The following is a 22,812-nucleotide window of genomic DNA, read 5'->3' as shown; positions in this document are numbered from 1 at the left end:
CAAGGTGTGGGGCAAGACCCACAGCCTTTCAGTGCACGTGCACCCCCAACAGAGGATTCTGCAGGTTTTCATGCACTCATCGAGAGGGCAGCTGCTAATCATGATGTAGACATGCATGCTGACCCGGTGGAAGAGGACTTTCTCTTTGACACTTTTCCAGTCTCTGAAAGAACTGTGAAAACGCTGCCTATGCTCAAGGGAGTCCTCAAGCATGCAGCTGACATCTTTAAAGAACCTACCAGGGCGAGAGTGGTCAATCCACGTATCGAAAAGAAGTACAGGCCAGCACCTGCAGACCCAGCATACATTCGGGGACAGTTGCCTCTGGACTCTCTTGTGGTCGCAAATGCCAGAAAACGGGCCAACTCCCAGACAACGGGTGAAGCTCCTCCCCCTGACAAGGAGTCCAAAGTGCTGGAGGCAGGGGGCAAGAGAGTGGCGGCACAGGCTGCCAACTTTTGGCGTATTTCAAATACACAAGCACTCTTAGCACGTTACGATAGGGCGCATTACGACACCCTTGAGCAAATAGTACAACACCTGCCTCCACAGTTTCAAGAGGGCACCAAACTGCTTATAGAGGAAGGTAAACTGATCTCCAACGCAGCCATCAAGTGTGCACTTGACGCCGCAGACACAGCAGCTAGGGCTATCAACACTAGCGTCATGCTGAGACGACAAGCTTGGCTCCGCATATCTGGGTTTAAACCAGATATTCAGACAACAATACTTAAATCAGCCAGTCAATCCTGATAGACTGTTTGGTCCAGATGTTGACACCACCCTCAAAGATAAAGAAGGACACAAACTGCTAAGTCCATGGGGGCCCTGCAGTCACAACAGTTTCGTGGCAATAATTTTCGTCGCTCAGGTGCACGTGGAGTCACCAGAGGACAAATGGTTCAACAATCTCAATTCTCAAGGGGAGGAGCACAATCCTCGTTTGCGAAACAGAACAAGGGAGGTTACAGAAATAACAGCAACAGAGGGCGCGGCAGAGGAAACAACAACTCCCGTTCCTCTACCCCTAGCAAACAGTGACTCTCTGTCACTGCCCCCCGACCACTTAACACCTGTCGGGGGGAGACTGCAGCAGTTCCTGCCCGTCTGGAGAAACATCACCACAGACAGGTGGGTGCGACAGCTAATCCAGTATGGTTATTGCCTGGAGTTGAAATCCACTCCACCCAACATCCCACCAAGGCAAAGGCCTATGTCCGCAGAGCACTTGCACTTATTGCAGCAGGACGTAGTGGCAATGCTGCAAAAAGGCGCAATCGAGCTCGTGCCAGTGGGAGAGGAAGGCACGGGGGTATACTCCCTTTACTTCCTTATTCCAAAGGACGACGCATCTCTCAGACCCATTCTAGATCTACGTCCCCTCAACCAGTACATACTATCAGAACGTTTCCACATGCTTACACTGCAACAGATTCTTCCCTTGTTAAACCAAGGGGACTTCTTAGCAACCTTAGATCTCAAGGATGCTTATTTCCACATTCCACTACACCCGTCCCACAGGAAATACCTCAGGTTCACTATCCAAGGCAAGCATTACCAGTTCAAGGTCCTACCCTTCGGAGTCACCACAGCCCCAAGGGTGTTTACCAAGTGTCTGGCGACAGTAGCAGCGCACCTCAGGAGGCAGAACATCCATGTCTACCCCTACCTGGACGACTGGCTCGTTCAAGCCAAGTCGGAACGACAGTGCGCCGCGGACATGTCGACCACCATTCACCTCCTTCACAATCTAGGTTTCTCGTTGAACTACCCAAAGTCGCATCTTCAGCCGGCACATGTCCGGCAGTTTCTAGGTGCGACGATCAATACCCTGACGGCCATGGCTCAACCAAACCAAGTCAGGATAGACAACATGCAGTCTCTAATCCAAAAGTTCAGACCACAACACTCGCTTCCAGCGAGAGTGTTCATGCAGTTGATAGGCATAATGGCCTCCTGCATCTTCATAGTCCCTCACGCACGGTTACATATGCGCCCGCTCCAGGAGTGCTTAGCAAATCAGTGGACACAGGCTCAGGGACAATTGACAGACCTAGTGTTGGTTACCAGTCGGGCATACGACTCTCTGCATTGGTGGACTCCACACAACCTTTGCAAGGGCCGACTGTTCCAGGAGCCAGTGCCACAGATTATCCTGACAACGGACGCGTCTCTCCAGGGATGGGGAGCTCATCTGCTCACTTACACAGTGCAGGGACTATGGACGACGCAACAGAGGATGCACATCAATTATCTGGAACTGATGGCAATCTTCATGGCGATCAAGTCCTTCATTGTACATCTGTGCAACAAGGTAGTGTTAGTCCGGACGGACAACATGACCGCGATGTACTACATTCAAAAGCAGGGAGGCACCCACTCGCCACAGCTGTCTCATCTGGCTCAGAGCATGTGGAAGTGGGCCATTCAGAGGAACATTTTCCTCATGGCAGAACACCTCCCGGGAAAGGACAATCAGATGGCGGATCTGCTCAGCAGATACAGCCATCAAATGCACGAGTGGGAGTTACACCCATCTGTACTCCACCCGTACTTCCAGCAGTGGGGTCATCCGGAGATAGACCTGTTTGCCACAAAAGAAAACGCAAAATGCCAACACTTTGCCGCCAGGTTCCCTCACCCACAGTCGCAGGGGAATGCGATATGGATGAACTGGTCAGGCAAATTTGCGTACGCTTTTCCGCCAGCCCCTCTGATACCGCTGGTGGCAAGAAAGCTAAGGCAGCACGCGATGACTCTCATCCTAGTTGCTCCGACGTGGGCGCGCCAAGCATGGTACACCACGTTCCTCGAACTCTCAGTGGTGCCGCATCAAAGACTGCGCCTCACGCCCAGACTTTTGACGCAGAACCATGGAGAAATTCAGCATCCAGATCCGCAACAGCTCAACCTGGCGATCTGGCTCCTGAAGTCCTAGAGTTTGGATACCTTAACCTACCTCCGGAATGCATGGACATCATCAAGGAGGCAAGGAATCCAACTACCAGAGCATGCTATGCTGCGAAATGGAAGCGTTTTGTCATTTACTGTACAGCCAATGACATCAACCCGCTAGATGCATCTATCCCTGACATCATTTGCTATCTGTTGCATCTTTACAAGTGCAATCTAGCGTACACTTCCATTCGGATACATCTATCCGCCATAGCGGCTTATCTTCAGAACAGGCAGCATCTCTCTGTCTTCAGAGTGCCTGCCATTAAAGCTTTCCTTGAAGGTCTGAAACGAGTCATTCCCCCAAGAACACCACCAGCTCCGGTGTGGAACCTCAATGTGGTCCTCACCAGACTGATGGGACCACCTTTTGAGCCACTGCACTCATGTGAACTCCAGTTCCTAACGTGGAAAGTAGCTTTCCTAATAGCTATTACGTCACTGAGGCGTGTTAGTGAGCTACAAGCGCTCACAATCCAAGAGCCTTTCATTCAGATTCATCCAAATAGGGTAGTGCTACGCACTAACCCCAAATTCCTTCCGAAGGTGGTGTCACAGTTTCATCTCAACCAAACTATTGAGTTGCCGGCATTCTTTCAAAACCCACAAACGGTGGCGGAAAGAATGCTCCATACCTTAGATGTACGGAGGGCGTTGATGTACTACATAGACAGGACACAACCCTTTAGAAAGACAAAACAACTTTTTGTTGCCTTCGCACCACAACACAAAGGCAACCCTATTTCCAAAGCAGGAATAGCCAGGTGGATTGTTAAGTGCATCCAAATATGTTATCAAAAGGCCAAACGCACTCTAACGATACCCCCAAGGGCGCACTCCACACGCAAATTGGGGGCATCCATGGTTTTCCTAGGGAACATTCCTTTAGAGGACATTTGCAGAGCAGCCACGTGGGTTACACCACATACCTTTACAAAACACTACTGTGTTGATGTGCATTCCAAGCAGCAAGCTGCTGTAGGACAGGCTGTTCTCAAGACTCTCTTTCAGGTTTCTGCAGCTGGCACGGGCAACCGCCGCTGATGGAGGGACTGCTATGTATTCTATGCTAAGATATGAATTTAGCAGCCCACATGCCTCGAACTGAATATGCTACTTACCAGTATGCATCTGTTCTTGGCATGTAGGGCTGCTAACATTCATATCGCCCACCCTCCTCCCCGGTGCCTGTCGCAGCTGCAGATATACTATTGTATTCAGTCATTAGCATGGACATCCTTTACACTTTTCACTCCATCTTCTGCCACAATGGCGAAAAACAATCTGGGAATGGAGCCGATGCCCATGCGCACTGTAGTCCAGGGGAGGAGCCACCTATCTCCGGATACTTCGAAGACTCTTCCAGGACAACAATGTGCGATCATCCGGACCCAACACTAGGCGGCGATCTAATGCTAAGATATGAATGTTAGCAGCCCTACATGCCAAGAACAGATGCATACTGGTAAGTAGCATATTCAATATAACATATGTTATCATATACTGAGTTTCTATGATACTAAAGTTCCTTTCCTGTAGGAAATTGCATAATTTCTATGTTGGTTCAGAATATGACTTGTTAATAGATCAATCTCTAGGTGATTGTTGGTTGTTAACGGTACATTCATGGGGGTACACTACAATAAGTCTCCCACCATCCGCAACCGACTTTGCCGGGTTTACTGCTTGCTATTCTGATTCAGGCATGTGAATCTATGAAAGATACCCCAATACTGGATAAGAAATCAAGTTACTTACCTGTAACTTCAGTTATCCAGTATTTGTATCTTTCATAGATTCACATGCACCCACCCTCCTCCCCGGAGAGTCAGTTCTCTAAGATTGGGATACTTGTTCCCACTTGTGCTACGAAAATATGAGGAGAGCTGGCTCTGCAGAGAGGTTTCTAGAGGGTGCTGTGAGCTGATTGGAGCAAAGACTTTGGTCTTTTTGACATAATGAGGTAGATAGGCTACTATAATTTAGGCCTCAGGCCTATTTCTAGGGCCTACTACTACTACAAAGTGCTTTTGGCACTGCTTTTTTATTTACCGTGGGACTCCCGCCTCGACGACTGGGAATGATTCAGGCATGTGAATCTATGAAAGATACCAATACTGGATAACTGAAGTTACAGGTAAGTAACTTGTTTTCTTTTTCAACGGTGGTGAGAGCCTTAGTTGGATCTGTTCGCCTCCAAAGAGAACACGCAATGTCTGCTGTTTTGCGCGTTGGAGTTTCCAAGGTGGCACTCGTTCAGTGATGCCTTTCGTCGTGCGTGGAGCTCAAGCCTCCTATACGCCTTTCCACCCATACCACTCCTGCCCAGAGGGCTTAGTAAGATCAGGCGCGACCGAGCACAGGTTATTCTTGTGGCTCCGGACTGAGCACTGAGAGTTTGGTATCCGGAGCTTCTAGAGATTAGCATCGATCCTCCGATCAGTCTGCCCCTTCAGGAGGATCTTATGTTTTTTAAGGGAAGGAGAAGAAAGGGAATGCAAAGCAAAAAGGTGGAAAACCATAAGGAGTTCACCAGGAGGAGATACGTGGATACCTTTTACCCTTCCTCTACCACCTTCCTTGATGAGATTCTGACGAAGTCTCACAAACATTTAACTCCAAAACCAAATTGAATAATCCACTTTGCTACGGATATAAGGATGGTCCTATGTGAACATATTAAATATAATAATGCCACTACTCTGTTCACAGAGAATTCTTCTCCAACATGGAATTTATTTTAGAGGTGTGTGCTAATTAAATAAAATAATAGGCAAAAGTTATCTGTTAGTCTGCAGAATGTCATCACCAAAGTAGGGTTTTCAGCACCACTTGACACACAGCAACATCAGTATCCATGCAATAATGTTTGTAGAATGTGTGTCATGTTTTATGTGGCAATCTTGCATATGTTAACCTGTGGCATGCAGTCTGTTAATGTGCTGCTGTTGCTGCCCTCTCACGCTGAATGGAAATTTACTCTCTGTAGCAGTTAACTTTCCATTTTTGGTAGACTTCTTGATGCAGTCCATGACACATCTGTAGGAAACTGGGATTTTGTTGCAGTAGTCTTCCCCACTGTGTGCCTGGTATTTGATGCAATAATGACTGAAGTGCACTGGGTTCCTGCTAACTAAGTCCCCAGTGCAGGTGTTGTTTTCCCAACCAAGTTAACAGATCAATTGATCCCTAATTGACCAAACCTTTAGCACCTCGAAGTCCCTAGTAAGTGGTACCCCTGGTACCTAAAGAATAGTTACTACAGAGAGTTCCTAAGAGTTGCAGCACATATTGCCCCACTCTAATGGTGTTTTTTGTAGATTCAGTTGACTTTGTTGAGCCCACGATTACCTTGGAACAAAGATTTCATCTACTCTCCCATGGTGCTAAGCCCTTGGTTGACTGGTAGAAGTACATCTGCAACCAGTCTCCCATGTGCCTTCTTCCCAGCCAGATCTTCAAGTGATAACCCTTAAACTTCCACCTCTTTCTTATGGTGCTGTGGTCTTTACTAGAGGCTTGACTTTCTTTCTCTTTTTAACACAACTATTTTAAGTTTTTTGTATATTATTTTTAAGCTGTCACTGTATTCCTTATCCTAAGCAGATCAAACTTTGGTTAACAAAAACTGCCGGTTTGGGCAATTAAAAACAAAATAGTTTAGTTCCTTGAACTAGGAAGAAATATTGTTGTCTTATGATTTGAAAATATAAATTGACATCCTAAGGAAATCCATTGTTGAATCCTGGAGCCACATGGTACTACTCGCATAGCTTTAATAGGTGTAACTATTAGTTTAAATAACTTCTTCTGAAGACTGTACTTCATTAGTGTGGCTATAGCAGTTATGATTTCATATATTAACAAGCTCCAGGGATAGCATGTCTCTCCCATGTCTAGCAGTGTGAGTTCACTTTGAGACTGACATTGCTTAATATTCCTTTGGGTTAATTCAGATAATTGCTGAAATCCTGTGAATTGACTAGTTGGTGCAGTTTTTGTGTTTTTGTTTACAGACCAGTACATTCCCTCCTGATTATTTTAATTTGATCGTTTATATTTATTTCACTATAAAGAAACTGTAAGTACTTTCAAAAGTAATGGGTGTCATCAGTGCTTCTGTTTTGAAAGTGGCTATTTGCCAGTGTAGTAGTAGCAACGGTCAGCCTGCTTGAGTGACATTAATTTATCTCATGTTTCTCCGCCATCTACTCAGTTTCGTCAATGTGTTGCTTTTTAAAGAGGGGCATTAGTTTTCAGAGGTTGTCAGAAAATGTTATTTTTATTTTCCAGTGGCTCGGTTTAAAACTTTGATTGTACATGGTGTAGGAAAGTGTCCCTTTTTGTATAGTTACCCCCCACTTTTTGCCTGCCATCTGATGCAACTAGACTTAATTTGCCCTGAGTCTCTGCCAATCAGTTTCCCAATGCTAGCTGCTGGCTTGTATATGAAAATTAAAGACCTGAAGACTACCCATTCTGTTCAGGAGATCCCTGTTTCTCTGCAGCCTTATTTGCTTGACTTGTTGCATGTCTTATTGCATACGTTAAAGTAATTAATTTCTGATAGTACATGTGTGTGCATAGGGTTTCCTTTCCTTGATTCTTTGTGTTCTCCCAGCTTGCTGGTTTAACCTATGAGTGGTTATTAGGGTTTCTCCACTCACCCAGTTGCACCACTAGTTTATTTTCTCCGATATACAATCTCTTGTGCGTCTACTACTGGCAGTGCGCCCACAGTTTCTCTGACACTAAAAAAACTTTCTTTGATAGCTATAAATTAGGAGGAGAGGTGTGCCCACCTGTGCCAACCCCACCCCTCAGTTGAGGGAGAAGAGTTGATGGAAACATCTCATTCCCCTTCATCTTGAAGACGAGGGAACCAAGTCACTTAGAGGTACATGCACCCCTTCCACTGGAGGGTGGAATAATAGGGAGTGTACTCACCCCAAGGAAGGAACCAATTGGACCCAACCTGCACAACCCTGGGACACCTCTAAATCTAGTATTTAGGGGCAACCCTGAACCTTTCCTCTGATTTGATGAAGAAAGATGGACCAAAGAGCTGTGCTGAATCATGGAGAAGAGAACACCAACTGCGTTGGCCCAAGCTCTACTGGCCTGTTCCTACTCCGACCTCCTACTCCGAAAACCCGGTGAGTCCAGCAGCCCCCAGGACCTGCCCTGCACTCATCCTAGACTGTCGCCCGTGAGCACTGGATTTGCTCAACAAAGAATTAAAACACAGAATCGCCCGACGCCCGTGGCCGAACACCACGAGGTGGTCTCCCTAGTGATCCTGAACCGGGATCTGATTATTCCCGACCTAACTCGAGCTTCAACCAGACGTCTGCCGTCACAACCTGAAGGGTCCCACCGACCATGACCGCGCTGTTAAGAACATCCATCGCAAAAGACACCCCTGTGCTAGACCCCCCGACCTTGGGTGGCCCAAAGGACAGTGTCCAGGCAGCCCCAAAGAACCAACTGACCTCTCCAGCCGGTGGTCACCTTCAGGAAGCCTCCCTGCCTGAGCTTGCAGCATCGTTTCCAAACCAGAGATCTTCATTGAGAATCGCAGGGCTCCTGATGTCTTATTGGCACTCTGCATTTGGTCACCTCTTTGGCGCTGGTGGTGCAGCACCTGTGTGGATTGTTGGCCCCTGGAGGCCTGATCTTAACCCCAAGAGCTTTGCTCCCACACCCGAGTGGCCTGCTCGTAATCAGCCCCTGACCGAAGGCCCCCTTAGCCCTATTGGCTAACATTGTGCCCCTGCACTCTGTACCCGACCTCCGCAGTGCAGCTGGTGGTGCAATTTGATTGCCTTACTGGGCCTTAGGGAATCCTGGTCCTAACCACCCAAAAGCCATACTTGTAGGTCGAGTACGTACCTGTAAACCGCTAACACTCTGTTTCCCATAGGAGCCAATGTTGTGATGTTTTGTTCCTAAAAATGTTCTGTCGATCTGAACTTTGGTATGAAAGAAAAGTAACTATATTAAACCTGAAAAAGTCTTACTTATCTGTATTGTAGGATCCACAGTGCAATATCTAGGCATGCCCCCCCCCTGAGAGGTTGATCTAATCTAAAAGTAACACAAAAGTAATCAAGTAATTTCTATGTAATTTAAACTGTTTGCAAATCCATTCCCTATTGCATTTCCTTGTAAAATGTTACCTACCTGTACAAAGTCCTGCTTGGTTCTAGAAATACAACATAACTATACCTATTTTATACTTGCCTAATTAGTCTGGATTCTGTCTGTGTGTGTGTAATCAGTCCTTGATTGAATGAATACAATAAATGCTTACCACACCCTCCTGATAAGCCTAACTGCTCGACCACACTACCAAAAGGAGAGCTGTTCGTGATTATCTAATTTAGCCTCTCCTATACCTCTGGGAACCCCCTGGACTCTGTGCACATTATACTTTACTTTGGTATTGTATATACAGAGCCAGCTTCCCACACATATGAATTCTATTAATTGTTTTTAAATCAATGAAGATGGTTGTGATAGAGAAATGTGCATATCTGAAAGACACGTTAGTGATAGACTCCTTACCTTAGAGCAGTGTTCTTAAATCTGTGGGGCGCGACACCTTCCCAAGGGGGGCGCGCACTCCACGCTGACCTTTGTTCCCTGCCTTCTTGGAGGACTCCGGTATTTGAAAGGGGGAGGGAGGGGAGTTCGATGGCATCTTTTGTGTTGCTAAGTCTCCCAGGAGGGGGTTGATTTGTAGGTGCCATGCTCGAGCTGCAGTGGGAGGCAAGCGTAGCTAGAGGGGTGCGGGGGGGGGAGGGGGAACACAGTTCTTTCACTGGGAGTAATTACAACCTGGGGTACAGGGAATGTGCGAGATAATGCTGGATAAGTAATTGTTATACTGTAGCTCCTTATCTATCCATAGCTGCCAAGGCGTCAGATTGCTATGTGTGACATTTTCATAATTTCAGTGTTATTTCGAGTGACATATCAATAAATACGAGTGACACTTTCTCACAGACCACACCTCACCCTGTGACGATCTGTGAAAGGGTGGGTTTAGGAAGCATGCGAAAGGCGCCACAGACCAAGCTATTACGTCAGTCTGTGGCGTCAATTTAGGCTTGAGTTATTGTGTTTACGGCCATCCCAGGACGGGCTCTTTCATACTTAGTGGCAGCTTGCCTATTTGAGAATTCATCCTATACTGCACTGCGAGCTGCCTGAACACCATAACTAACGGAGGCAAATAAATGTGGCAGCTGCCTCACATAAAGAAACGGAACATACAGCGGGACAGACAGTGCAAGAATCACAGCACATTGAGGGGAGTTCAGTTTCACTTATGAAGCAGGAACGGCACTGGAAACATTATCATACAGCTACGAATGTACCTCACTATGTAGAGCAGGTTTGTCTGAGGTGAGAAATGTCCAAACCTGCATTCTGGACGTTTTGGTTTAGTGAAGTTTATCAGGCTTGAAACCGTTTTTTCATCTTTATATCGCGCCACACAAAAAGCTGTAAATTTTGGAAATATTAATAAAGGTGTGATTGAAAAGACTGTGGAACTGGAGAGCCTAGTTAGGGTCAGCTTAATTAACATTCTGTGATTCTGGGCTAATCACTTAGTCAACCCCGCCTAAAAAAACCAACACAAATGTGCTTGTGTAACATAACTGGCGCTCATGTAAAAAGCCATAAAACCCCTTTGGGTCAAGCTCCTACTAAATAAAAGTTAAAAAAATGTAAAAAAGAAATCCTGATGAGTGTGAGGTAACGTTAAGTTTTCAGGTAAATTGACCGGATAAGCAGCTCCTTCAAAAAAAAACTCCACAAATAAGCTGGAGAAAAAAGTCAAAATCTATTCCTTTCTAACTGCTGTGCTGTCTTCTCTGCAGCACAAATGGGGTCAGTACAAAGCAACCTACTGTTACAACTACAGATGGTTCTTTTATCTCATTTGCAGATCAAATGTGCTTAATGTTGTGGCAGTAGACATTGCTAGATGTAATCTGCAGGGAGAATAAAACAGGCACTAACAACGCCACTTAGTGTAGCTTTTTATTAATGAAATTGTTGGTTACTCAATGGGTGATGTTTGGTGTATGAGAGTGTGAATGGATGAGTAACTGAATGTGGGGGTTGACTGTGTGGGCAGGTAAATTTGACGACTGGTTGTATGAATTGGTTGGATAACCATAGGAAGCTTGATATACGGATGGGTGAATATGAGTGAGTAAGTGTATGACGTAAGGTGGGAGAAAGTGAAATAATTGTTGGATGTGGGTAGGTAGGTAGGGGAATGATCTTAAGTGAGTAGTTGAGTGAGTAACCGGGTGGATGACTGTGAGAATGATAAGGTGGATAGACAAAAGCTTGTTAAAACACCATGAGTTGACTGAAATTCAACCTGCTGTCTTCAATAACCTATTTTAATGACTGAAAATATAACAGTGAGTGGGAATGGCAATGTGAATTAGGTGAATGAGTGGAAGGGTAGTTAGATGAGAATGTATGATTGAGTGAGTGAACAAGTGTGAGTGGGTGAACAGTAGAATGGGTGTTAGTAGCCTTTGACCGTGTCATGTATGTGCATGTAACTTGCATGATCGAGGTAACTATTAGCGGCAATACTACGTGTCTCTCGGACATCTTTCCAGGGGCCCCTTGATAGAGACAGTTCTGTTTTTTCCCTGATGGACTGGAATAATTCCTAAACAAATTCTTGTAAATACCGTTTTGTTTAATTTCTTTTTAATGTAATTGATGTGAGGGAGTCTATTACTATTTGTAGAGAAATGTTTGCTTCATGCAACAACCATAAAAAACGTATTGTATTGAATGTTATTCGCTGAATATGCCCGGAATGTGCGCGTGGCGGTCGAGTCCAGAAATTTCTGTCAGGTGGTGGGGGGGCCCAACATCTAAAAAGAATTCAGCTGGGGGGGCTCAACCTACAAAAGTTTGAAGACCTCTGCCGTAGAGTATCCCCAGACGTCAGACTGGATCCGGAAATTTTTTGCGTAGCAGTACCCATGCGCGTCGGTAGGCGTCGTCCGTGGCTCCGCGTCCGTCGTCTGCGTCGTGGGCGCTGTAATGACGTCGTCGGAGTACTTAGACGCCGCCTCCGCGTGCTGACATCAGTTCTTCTTTTTTCCGCGCCAGCTAGCGCGGATCTGGAAAAAGTTGTACCCTAGTCACCTTTTGACTAACCTTTTGAGATCCTTTTTGATCCATTTTCGTGTCTATTCGACTCCGACGGTGCCGGTAGGGATGCCCGGGTTCAAGCACTGTGCCAACTGCAACCGACTGATGTCGGTTACCGACCCCCATCGCCGGTGCTTGCACTGTTTAGGCCTGGACCACGACGACAATTCCTGCTCAGACTGCCGGGCCCTGACGACTAAGGCTAGACGGGAGTGGTCCTGTAAGCGACTCAAGCTTCGGCAGTCCGCCCCGCGCCGCTTGAGGTCCCTGTCCGAAAGGAGGTTGAGGGACCGGTCGCGGGGCCGGAGCCATCACAGTTCCGGGAGTCGTCTTCGGGCTCGAAGTCCTCAGGTAAGAGGCTCAAGAAGTCGAAGAGGCATCATCGCTCTTCCGATTCTCGCCCCCCCCTGGCCGATGCTCGCACGACGCGCCGGGGGTTCGGGCGACACCGCACTCGCGGCTCCGTGGCCAGCTCCACATCCGCCGGTCCCTGGGCAGGACGCGACGCCGGGGGAGATTGCAGACTTCCTCATGGCCATGAGGTCGCTCGCTCCTCCGTCGGGTTCCGCGGCGCCTTCGGGCCAAGCGGCTCCGACTGGGTCCCCACACGGGCCGCCGTCAGCGACTTCGGTCCGCAGGGACCCTCTGGGTCCGGATCCGGGTCGCCGCCGGTCGACCTCACGACCTCGCCGGCGTCTGCCCCACGGGTGTCGCCCCCGGTGCAGCCCCAGGACAACGTCGTCCCTGGTCCTGCCCTCGATTTGGGTCCGGCGCCGCTTTCAACGCCGATGGGAGATTTATATTTCTATGACCCGGCCCCATCTTTTGAGCCTGAGTACCAGGCGGTGGGTGGTGAGGAGGATTGGGAGGGATCTGAGGACCCTCTGTCATGTGAGTGTCAGTCTTCTGCGGACTGGACAGGAGAGCTTGGGAGGCCAGTGGTCTGGACACTTCGCCCGACACTGGTTTTGTCTCCCCTCCTAGCGTGGCTACGGAGGAGGTGGCTGATTATAGCGTGGTGCTGATGAGGGCGGCCAAGGCCTTGGGCCTTGGGCCTTGAGCTCCCCGTTGCGGCCGTGAGGACTAACCTCCTCACTGAGGTCCTTAAAACGCAGTCAAGCTCCGCTGGGCCTCTGCTGCCGTTTAATGAGGCCTTGTCAGACGTTCTTTTGGGCACTTGGTCCAGGCCCGCCACAGGGCAGCCTGTGGATAGGAACGTGGCCAGACGCCACCGCCCGGCTCCGGGTGACCCTTGCTTTCTGTCCACCCATCCCACCCCTGAGAGCCTGGTTATCTGGTCCTCCAATTCCCAGACCGCATTCCCGTCGGCTCCCCCCGACCAGGAATCCAAGAGGTACGAGAACTACGGGGAAAAGGTATTCTCCTCCCTGAGTTTGGGATTGCGGTCAGTCAATACCGTGTGCCTCTTGGGCCGCTACACCCACTCTCTGTGGGACACGGTCGCGGCCGTGCTGCCAGAATGCCCGTTGGAGGTACGGGCTAAACTCGGCCAGGCCCTTGTGGAGGGCCGAGATGCGGCACGGTACTCCATCCAGTGTGGGCTGGACACTATCGACTCGATAGGCAGAGCGATGGCAACAACGGTGGCGATTCGTCGTCACGCCTGGTTGAAGTCCGCCAATTTCTCGGCCGATGTCCAAAACACACTTATGGACATGCTGTTCGATGGCCGTCGCCTCTTTGGCGACAAGCCAGACCATGCGCTTGAGCGCTTTAAGGACTCCAGGGCTACGGCCAAGTCCTTGGGCCTCTCGGCCCGCGCCAGCAAACGGGTGTCTTTCGCTCCTTTCGTGGCCAAGGAAGGGGCGCCCCCACACCTGCTGCCAGCCACGCGCCGGTGGCGGCCGTGGAATCCGCCCTGGCGTCGGTCGGGGACAACGGCGAGGCCAGTCCACACCTGCCCCTGCAGCATCCGCCTCAAAACCCTCCTTGTCCGTGCTTTCAGGCCCATGTGACGCCAGTGGGGGGGCAGGGTTCACCATCACCACCACCACTGGCGCACTGTCACTACGGACAGGTGGGTGCTGCAAATCGTCCGAAGGGGCTACTCCCGCCCCTTCGAGACGTCCCCTCCAGCCATGCCACCGCAGTACCAACGCGTGTCAGGGGATCACTTGACACTTCTACGAGAGGAAGTTACGGCCCTCTTGGCCAAGGGGGCCATTGAGCGCGTTCCTGGGCCAGAAGTAGGGTGTGGTTGTTACTCCCACTACTTACTGGTACCCAACCGGAAGGAGAAGTTCAAGATACTGACAATGGCTCAGGTCTTGGCTGCCCTAGACCCTGGAGACTGGATGGTAGCGTTGGACTTGCAGGACGCTTATTTTCACATCCCCGTCCTGCCGGCCCACCGGCGTTACCTGCGGTACACGGTAGGCCACGAGCACTTTCAGTTTACCGTGCTCCCCTTCGGCCTTACCAGCGCCCCACGGGTGTTCACGGAAGTGATGGCGTTGGTCGCAGCTCATCTGCGCAGGTTTGGAGTTTCAGTCTTCCCCTACCTCGACGACTGGTAGTTGAAGGCGGGCTCGCCCCAGACAGTCGTCAGCCACCTCCAGACTACGGCCGACCTCCTGCAACTGCTGGGGTTCTCCATCAATGTGCCGAAGTCACACCTGTGACCTCTCAGAAGCTCCTCTTCATCGGAGCGGTTCTAGACTCGGCGCAGTTTCGGGTTTATCCTCCCGAACACCGGGTTCAAGATATTCAGTCTCTGATTCCGATCTTTCAGCCTTTATCCCGAGTCTCGGTCAGGTTGACGCTGCGGCTTCTGGTGCAGATGGCCTCCTGCATCCTTCTGGTGCATCACGCCCGGTGGCGGATGCGGGCTCTGCAGTGGGACCTGAAGTTTCAGTGGGCCCAGCATCAGGGCAACCTGTCCGACCATATCTTGATCTCGGAGGGCACTGCAAGACAGTTGCAGTGGTGGCTCACAGACTGTGATTGGGTCAGCGGCAGATCCCTCTCCCTACCCCAACCGGAGCACGTAGTTGTGACTGATGCGTCCCTCCAGGGCTGGGGGGGCCACATGGGAGAGGCGGATATCAGAGGCCTCTGGTCTCTGGCGGAGTCCCAGCTCCACATCAACCTTCTGGAGCTGCGGGCGATGCGGCTTGCACTGAAGGCATTCCTCCCCTCTGTCCGGGGAAGTGTAGTGCAGGTGTTAACCACCGCCATGTGGTACTGCAACAAACAGGGCGGGGTGGGGTCGTGGACCCTATGCCAGGAGGCTCTGCGCCTCTGGCAGTGGCTGGAACATCAGGGCGTGACCCTGGTGGTTCAACACCTGGCAGGTTCTCTGAACGCCAGGGCGGACGAACTCAGCCGTCTGTATAAGATGGATAACGAATGGCGTCTGAACTTGGACGTGGCGCAAGGCCTCTTTCAGCAGTGGGGAGAGCCTTGGTTAGATCTATTCGCCACAGAAGAGAACGCGCAATGTCATCAGTTCTGCGCGTTGGAATTTCCAAGGCGGCACTCGCTCGGAGACGCTTTTCGTCGCGTGTGGAGTTGCGGTCTTATGTACGCCTTTCCGCCTCTACCACTTCTGCCCAGAGTGCTGAAGAACAGGCGCGACCAGGCCCATGTTATCCTTGTGGCTCCGGACTGGGCACGAAGGTATTGGTATCCAGAGCTACTCAGCATGTCTGTCGATCCCCCGATTCGTCTGCCTCTTCAGGAGGATCTTCTGTCGCAGCAGCAGGGGACGGTCCTCCACCCGAACCTGTCCAGTCTCACCTACAAGCTTGGAGATTGAGCGGCGACAGTTGAGGCCATTTGACTTGCCTCCTGAAGTCTGTAATGTCATTCTGGCAGCCAGGCGCCCCTCCACAAAGTTGGTATACGCCTGCAGGTGGAACAGATTTGTGGCATGGTGCACAGCAAAGGCTGTGGATCCACTCTCTGCCCCCCTTTCTGAGGTTCTCCTCTTCCTTCTTTCTCTTGCCAAGCAGGGCTCTGCTCTGGGCACTATGAAGGGTTACCTTTCTGTCCTTTCCTCCTTCTTAAGGCTACCTGATCAGCCATCTTTGTTCAAGTCCCCAATTGTAAATAGGTTTTTGAAGGGCATCACTCACATGTTTCCTCCTGTTCCATTTGTGATGCCCCAGTAGGACTAGAACCTTGTACTTATCTAATGTGTGCTCCCTTTGAGCCACTCCATAACTGTCCTCTCCGTCTTCTTACCTTGAAGACTGCTTTCCTGGTTGCCATCACCTCTGCCAGGAGAGTGAGTGAGCACCAGGCTCTTTCTTCCACACCCCCTTTCCTCTCTATCCATCCGGACAAGGTTGTGTTGCGGACAAGACCCTCTTTCCTGCCCAAGGTTGTCACGGCCTTCCACATCGGGCAGTCCATCACCTTGCCCACCTTCTTTCCGCCTCCGCATCCCTCAAAAGAGGAAGAGAGGCTCCACCCTCTGGACCCAAAATGTGCGCTCTCTTACTATCTGGATCGCACGCGCCAGTTCCGGGTGGATGACCAACTCTGTTGGTTACGCGGGTGCTAAGAAGGGACGGGCAGTGCACAAGCGGACCATCTCTCGGTGGATCATCTTGTGCATCCAAGCGTGTGTCTCCTTGGCCAAGAAGGAACCTTCTGTTGGGCAGAGGGCTCATTCCACTCTGGCCACGGCGAAAGCAACTGCCTTGGGCCGAGGTGGGCCTCGCTGCACACATTCGCTAGACACTACTGCCTGGACAGCCAAGTCCGGAGGGATGGCTTCTTTGGCCGTTCCGTCCTCCAGGACTTGCTGGTGTGATTATTGGTTCGCAGACCCACCACCGGGGTTGGTATTGCTGGGGTATCTATTCTAAGGTAAGGAATCTATCACTAACGTGTCTCAGATGCAAAAGTTACTACTTGTGTAACGATATATCTGTAAGAGACATTAGTTAGTTATAGATTCCCTAACGACCCACCCATCCTCCCCATTCTGTGAAACGTTATCTAGGGTTAAGGTCATCCCCTTTCAGGGCCCTAGTTTCATGGCACCAGTGTTGGTTCCATCATGGCTCTGCGTATCTGGCACGGAAAAGCTGTGTATAAGAACTGACGTCAGCACGCGGAGGCGGCGTATAAGTACTCCGACGTCATTACGGCGCCCACGACACGGACGCGGACGACGCCTATCGACGCGCATGGGTACTGCTACGCAAAAAAATTCCGGATCCAGTCTGATGCCTGGGGATATTATAAGGTAAGGAATCTATCACTAACTAATGTCTCTTACGGATATATCGTTACACAAGTAGTAACTTGTGCAACAATTATACCCATTGAAGCATGTGTAAAATATTGAATGAGTACATTTCTAAAGAATTTTATATAATTTAATTCCCTAAATTTTCTGCTTTTGTAGATGGTACTGAGTCAGTTTATAGGCCTTCACTACTTGGGCACGGCATGCATTTGGAACGCTCTTCAGGTGAGTTTTTGGTGAATAGGTGAAGTAGAAATACAGCTTTTACTTAACACATTATTTTACTGTGTGAGCTGTGTTTTTGTTTTATTTTGGCAGATGCATCGGAGTCAACTTATAGGCCTTCTTTACTTGGCCATGGCCTGCATTTGGATCGTCCTTCAGGTTAGTTTTCAGATAACTGGTGAAGTTGTAGTATGTCTCTCCATCCCCTTTAACCCTACACCCCCGACACTGATCACTTTAAAAGCTGCTCCTTTCAGTGCCTCGTTAATACTTTGGTTTCATGTTCCTCAAAGGAGTGGTACGTTTAATTTGTGTGGTCTTTTTCTTCCTTTCTTTTGGTGCAACATTCATTGCTTTTAAGCCTAATAAGGTTAACTTTGTCCCCTCCACCCCTTTTATTAGCAGCTAACGTAAGATTCTTTTTTGACCATCAGGGAAGGCTCTCGTAATACATGTTTTCACACTTAAATCTGAAGCCCGAAGTCTTTATCAGATGCTTATCTTCAAATAAATGCCGAGGTGTCAGACTGGATCAGAATTCTTTTTAGCAGCACACTTGGGCACAGTAAGGTGGTGGTGTTCAGCTCTGCGTCAGCTGCGCCACAAGTAACATGCGCAGTACCTATATTGGCACCACCCTAATGTGCGGACTTTAGTTTTGGAGCGTGAATCTTTCTGGATTTACTATGCTGTACATATTCCGCCATCTAGCGGTTGGAGTTTGGAAAGTGCTTTGTATTTTTTTTTTATGTGGGAGGTTGTGAAACCTGAAACCCCCACCCCCCTTGGTGAGGCTACAACCCCCATCGTGTGTGTGCAGGTTCTCAGATTATTTTTTCCGCAATGGAGATCGGAGGTGCACTGAAGACTTCTCTGATGGGACAGCAGCAGAGGCTGGCAAGAAAAGAGAGCCCACCAGAAACCCTCGAGAGGGGTGGTACCAGAGCAAGTACTGTGTTCGCTGGCAGAATGCATTCTCCAGGTATTTGGGGGGGTTCTCCGCAGGGAGCTGATAGTTCATCCGACCATGAGGTAAGAATTTGCTACTTTATCAATTAGACTATGAGCAAAACACGGATGATTTGCTCCAGGTACCAGCAAAGAGCCTTAAATAAAGAAGCACGGCCACTCCTTTTATTACAAGGTTGGACTTCCCAACACAGCTACCGTGTAGGGCCTAAGGCAGTGTGCGGGTTACTTGTACACTTTGTGTCTTCGTTCCTGAAGCCTACTTCTTAGTTTGTGCTAGGTTGGGAACACACAACACATGGACAGCACAGCACCTCTGGTAATGGGACAGGGGATGTTTGTACATTACGTCCGTGTCTTTCAGTGGTTTACAATCTGAATTTCAAATGTTGGAAAAGAGGGGTGGAAACGCACAACTGTGCCTCTTCCACACAGCACAACAACTCTGGGAACTATTCATTCCCAAATCCCCACCCTGTTCAGGACATTGATAACGCGTAAGGTTAGCGTGCAATGCCTACAGGTACCGAACCAAACAGAACTCCTCCAGTAAAGGGCAGGGGTGTTTTCTTAAAATGGTTTTAACACCTAATTTTCAAGCTGTGGTACATAACGTTTTTTCCTTAACAGGGCTAGGGCGTAAATGGAACGCTCTATGCTTACAGTTAAAACAAAAAAAACGAAGGCGGGTTGTTTTCTAACTTGGCACAAGCCTTAGCAGATACCACAAACTATACTCAGGCCTACACCATAAACAGGCCTAGACCAAAAAGTTCTCCCTCAATCGGGGGAAAAAATATAAAAAAATAAATTAAAAAAAGCAGATATTAGTAGGCCTCATTGCAAAACAAACCCTTTGTTCACAACTGGAAATATCTGGACACAACACTTCTAGCGGGTTGCCATATGCTGCTCACGTCTCAGCAGATGGAGGGAAGGGCTATAAAACCCCCCACTCCACTTCAAAGCGGGCACAAGGGATTCTTCAGAGTTGAAGGCAATCCCGCACCCATAAATTATCAGCTTATCTTCAAGAGCGCATTCCTCTAATGCTCTCTGAGAACAGGCAGAGACACGGGAATTTGGAGAAGGGGCCCCAGCAACAACATAAAATGTTTGTTACCGAGTACCAGGGCTATCAAATATAGTACATAGCCCCTCTATAACATAACGCAAGGGCCCAAAAAACGCGCTACAACTTTTGGCACTATTTATAGCCGCTCAAGGCATTTAACTTAATAGTAAGCCGCAGGTCACAAATAACAAATCCTGCTGCCTCCAACACGCATTAACACGTGTGCCAGGGCACATTTTATCGCAGCTGCAAAAATGAAACCGCTGCCTCACAACTATGGGGCAAAAGTGATACAGATAAAGTACACGCGAAATGCCCTGTATTGCTCCAGAAACTGCCAAGCTTTAAACTAAGAAAAAAGCAACAGTTCACGAATAACCTATGCTGGCGCATCAAACACGCATTAACACGTGGGCCAGGGAAAAATCCATTGCAACTGCAAAGGAAACAGCTGCCTTACAACAATTGTGCAAAGTCATAGAATCCAGCTACAAAGCACATGGTTAGGAATATCACAATAACACAGGTAATATGCAAACAGATTACCAGTGACTACGGCCACTTTCAAAGCATTATTGTCCTGCTGCAGGGCACTGCAACCGTCAGAATCACAAAGGTGCGCAATATTGCAGCTTTACCTACGGGGCCCCTGCAACCTCTAACGTGGCAAGGCTATGTTAATCCCTTCTACAAGGAATCAAGAATGAATAGCATTAATCTTGCACGCATAAATACAAGGGCTGGGGCTACATGTGGACAAGTACATACAGCCATGCACCTTTCACTTTATAAAGGTTACACCCATAAAAGGCAGAGTAAAAGGAAAATATTCTGGGTTGCATTTGTATGCACCCAAGAGATATACAGCGGTACAAAAGGGGGTGGTAATGGACGGAGCATCTGAATCAATCTAACACTCACACCCAGTCAAAAGATCTGGGTTTAATCCATCACCGTTCTTTAGCCCACTCTGCCACCCCAGTTCAGACATGGCCATATGCAAATCAGTCTGACCCTGTGCCTCATGGGCGAACACTCCTCGACGGCCAAAGGCCCGGCCGGGTCTAGGCCCTGAGGTGCTACTTCCCCCTCGTCCGTTACCCGCTCCGGTGGGGGGGAAGCATCCAACATTACTTCGCAGAGTGGAGAAAAATTACTCCGGACAAGTGGGTGCTGAATATTGTTGGCAATGTATACAGTCTTCGTTTCACCAGCCCGCCTCCAGCAATTCCACTGGTTTGCTCGCAGTTCCGACTGCACGAGCACCAGGCGGAGGCCGATACCCTGTTAAATAAAAGGGCTATAGAAGACGTCCCTCTGTCTCAAAGGGGAAAGGGCCTTTACATTTCTTCCTAGTACAGAAGGACAAGAATGAGTTGAGGCCCATTCTGGATTTGCGGCAAGCAAACAAATGGATTCGCAGGGAAAAGTTTTGCATGCTGCCTTTGCACCAGATCTATCCTCAGCTACAAAGGGGAGACTGGCTTTGTGCGATAGGTCTGCAAGATGCGTACTTCCATGTGCCCATTGCACAGAAGCACCGGAAGTTTTGCAGCGTGAAACTTTCTGGATTCACTATGCTGTGCATATTCCGCAATCTGGTGGTTGGGTCCGGAATCGTAGTTTTTTTTTTTTTTTTTTTTTTTTTTTTTTTGTCGTAGCGGGTGGCCAATCTGCCCTTCTCGGGGGAAACCCTGTTCGGCCAGCATGAGATGGCCCGCATGAAAGTGGAGGCCGAGACCCTGACGGCTGTGGGCTTGGAGAAGCCCAAAGAAAAGAAGGCCTACCGCCCGTTCCAGAGACTGTTCGGGACACAGGGCAGAGGGCAAGGACCGGCTTCGGGACAGCAGCAACAACAGCAGCAGTTCCGGAGGCCCTTCCAGAAGCGCCAGAAGGGTAGAGGAGGCCAGCAATCCTCTACAGCGAACAAATGCCCGGCTGGGTCTCGACCCTGAGCGGTTACTTCCCCTACATCCGTTACCCGCTCCGGTGGGGGGGAAGCGTTAAATTTTTTCTGGCAGAGTGGAGAAAAATTACTCCAGACAAGTGGGTGCTGAATATTGTTTGCAATGGATACAGTCTTCGGTTCACCAGCCCGCCTACATCAATTCTTCCGGTCAGCTCGCAGTTTCAGCTGCGCGAGCTCCAGGCGGAGGCCGATATCCTGTTAAGGAAAAGGGCGATAGAAGACGTACCTCTGTCTCAAAGAGGAAGAGGTCTGTACTCCCGGTTCTTCCTGGTTCGCAAGAAAGACAAGAACGAGTTCAGGCCCATTCTGGATTTGCGACAAGCTAACAAGTGGATTCGCAGAGAGAAGTTTCGCATGCTGTTGTTGCATCAGATTTATCCTCCGCTGCAACAGGGAGACTGGCTGTGTGCTATAGACCTACAGGATGCGTACTTCCATGTGCCCATTGCACACAAACACAGGAAGTTCCTGCGAATCCAAGTCGCGGCAATCATTATCAGTACACAGTACTGCCATTCAAACTGAAGTCTGTACCCAGAACGTTCTCGAAGTGCATGGCAGTGGTAGCCGCACACCTAAGGTAGAACAAGGTGTTTGTCTACCTGGACGATTGGTTGATCAAGGCCTCCTCCTTCTCGGAAGCTCAAGCGCACTTCCAGAAGACGTGCGTTCTCTTGAACAAGCTGGGGTTGCACATCAACATGTCCAAGTCTGTCCCGACTCCGGTCCAGTGCATACAGTACTTGGGAGCCGCCATCAATACGCTATCAGCATGCGTGTCTCCTGCGGAGGAGAGACGATTATCACTCCTTCGGAAGGCTCAGGCTCTTATGGCCGCTCCATCTACAACAGTGAGGACGGTGTCTTCTCTCCTGGGGTCGATGGCCTCTTGTATCTTCCTCACGCCACACACACGGCTGCACATGAGACCATTGCAGGAGTGCTTGGAGGATCAGTGGGATCAGAGGAAAGGATCTTGGGACGACAAGATACGACTGTCGCTGCATGCTCTTCAGTCTCTGAAGTGGTGGTGTTCAGCGGAGAATCTCCTCGGAGGGGTACCTTCCACAAGGACATTCCCACGCAGACTATCATGACGGATGCGTCGCTCCATGGCTGGGGGGCGCACTCCGGAGACTTAGATTCAAGGGACGTGGTCCCCGACGGAGTCCACGTACCACATTAATTTCCTGGAACTCA

At 49.3% G+C, this 22,812-nt stretch overlaps 1 protein-coding gene across 7 annotated transcripts in view; it reads left to right on the top strand.

Moving 5' to 3' along the window:
• Window positions 1-22,812, top strand: part of LOC144799146 (uncharacterized) — a 224,904-nt gene that overhangs the window by 169,342 nt on the left and 32,750 nt on the right. For all 7 annotated transcript variants that reach the window (XM_078670362.1, XM_078670363.1, XM_078670361.1 and 4 more), the window contains 2 exons: window positions 17,534-17,599; window positions 17,693-17,758. In XM_078670362.1, the coding sequence (XP_078526488.1) occupies window positions 17,534-17,599; window positions 17,693-17,758 (132 nt within the window). The remainder of the gene's footprint in view (window positions 1-17,533; window positions 17,600-17,692; window positions 17,759-22,812) is intronic.

The sequence above is a fragment of the Lissotriton helveticus genome, chromosome 12 (genome assembly GCF_964261635.1).
Source record: "Lissotriton helveticus chromosome 12, aLisHel1.1, whole genome shotgun sequence".
Taxonomy (NCBI): Eukaryota; Metazoa; Chordata; class Amphibia; order Caudata; family Salamandridae; genus Lissotriton; species Lissotriton helveticus.
This window is presented reverse-complemented; position numbering and strand designations above follow the sequence as displayed.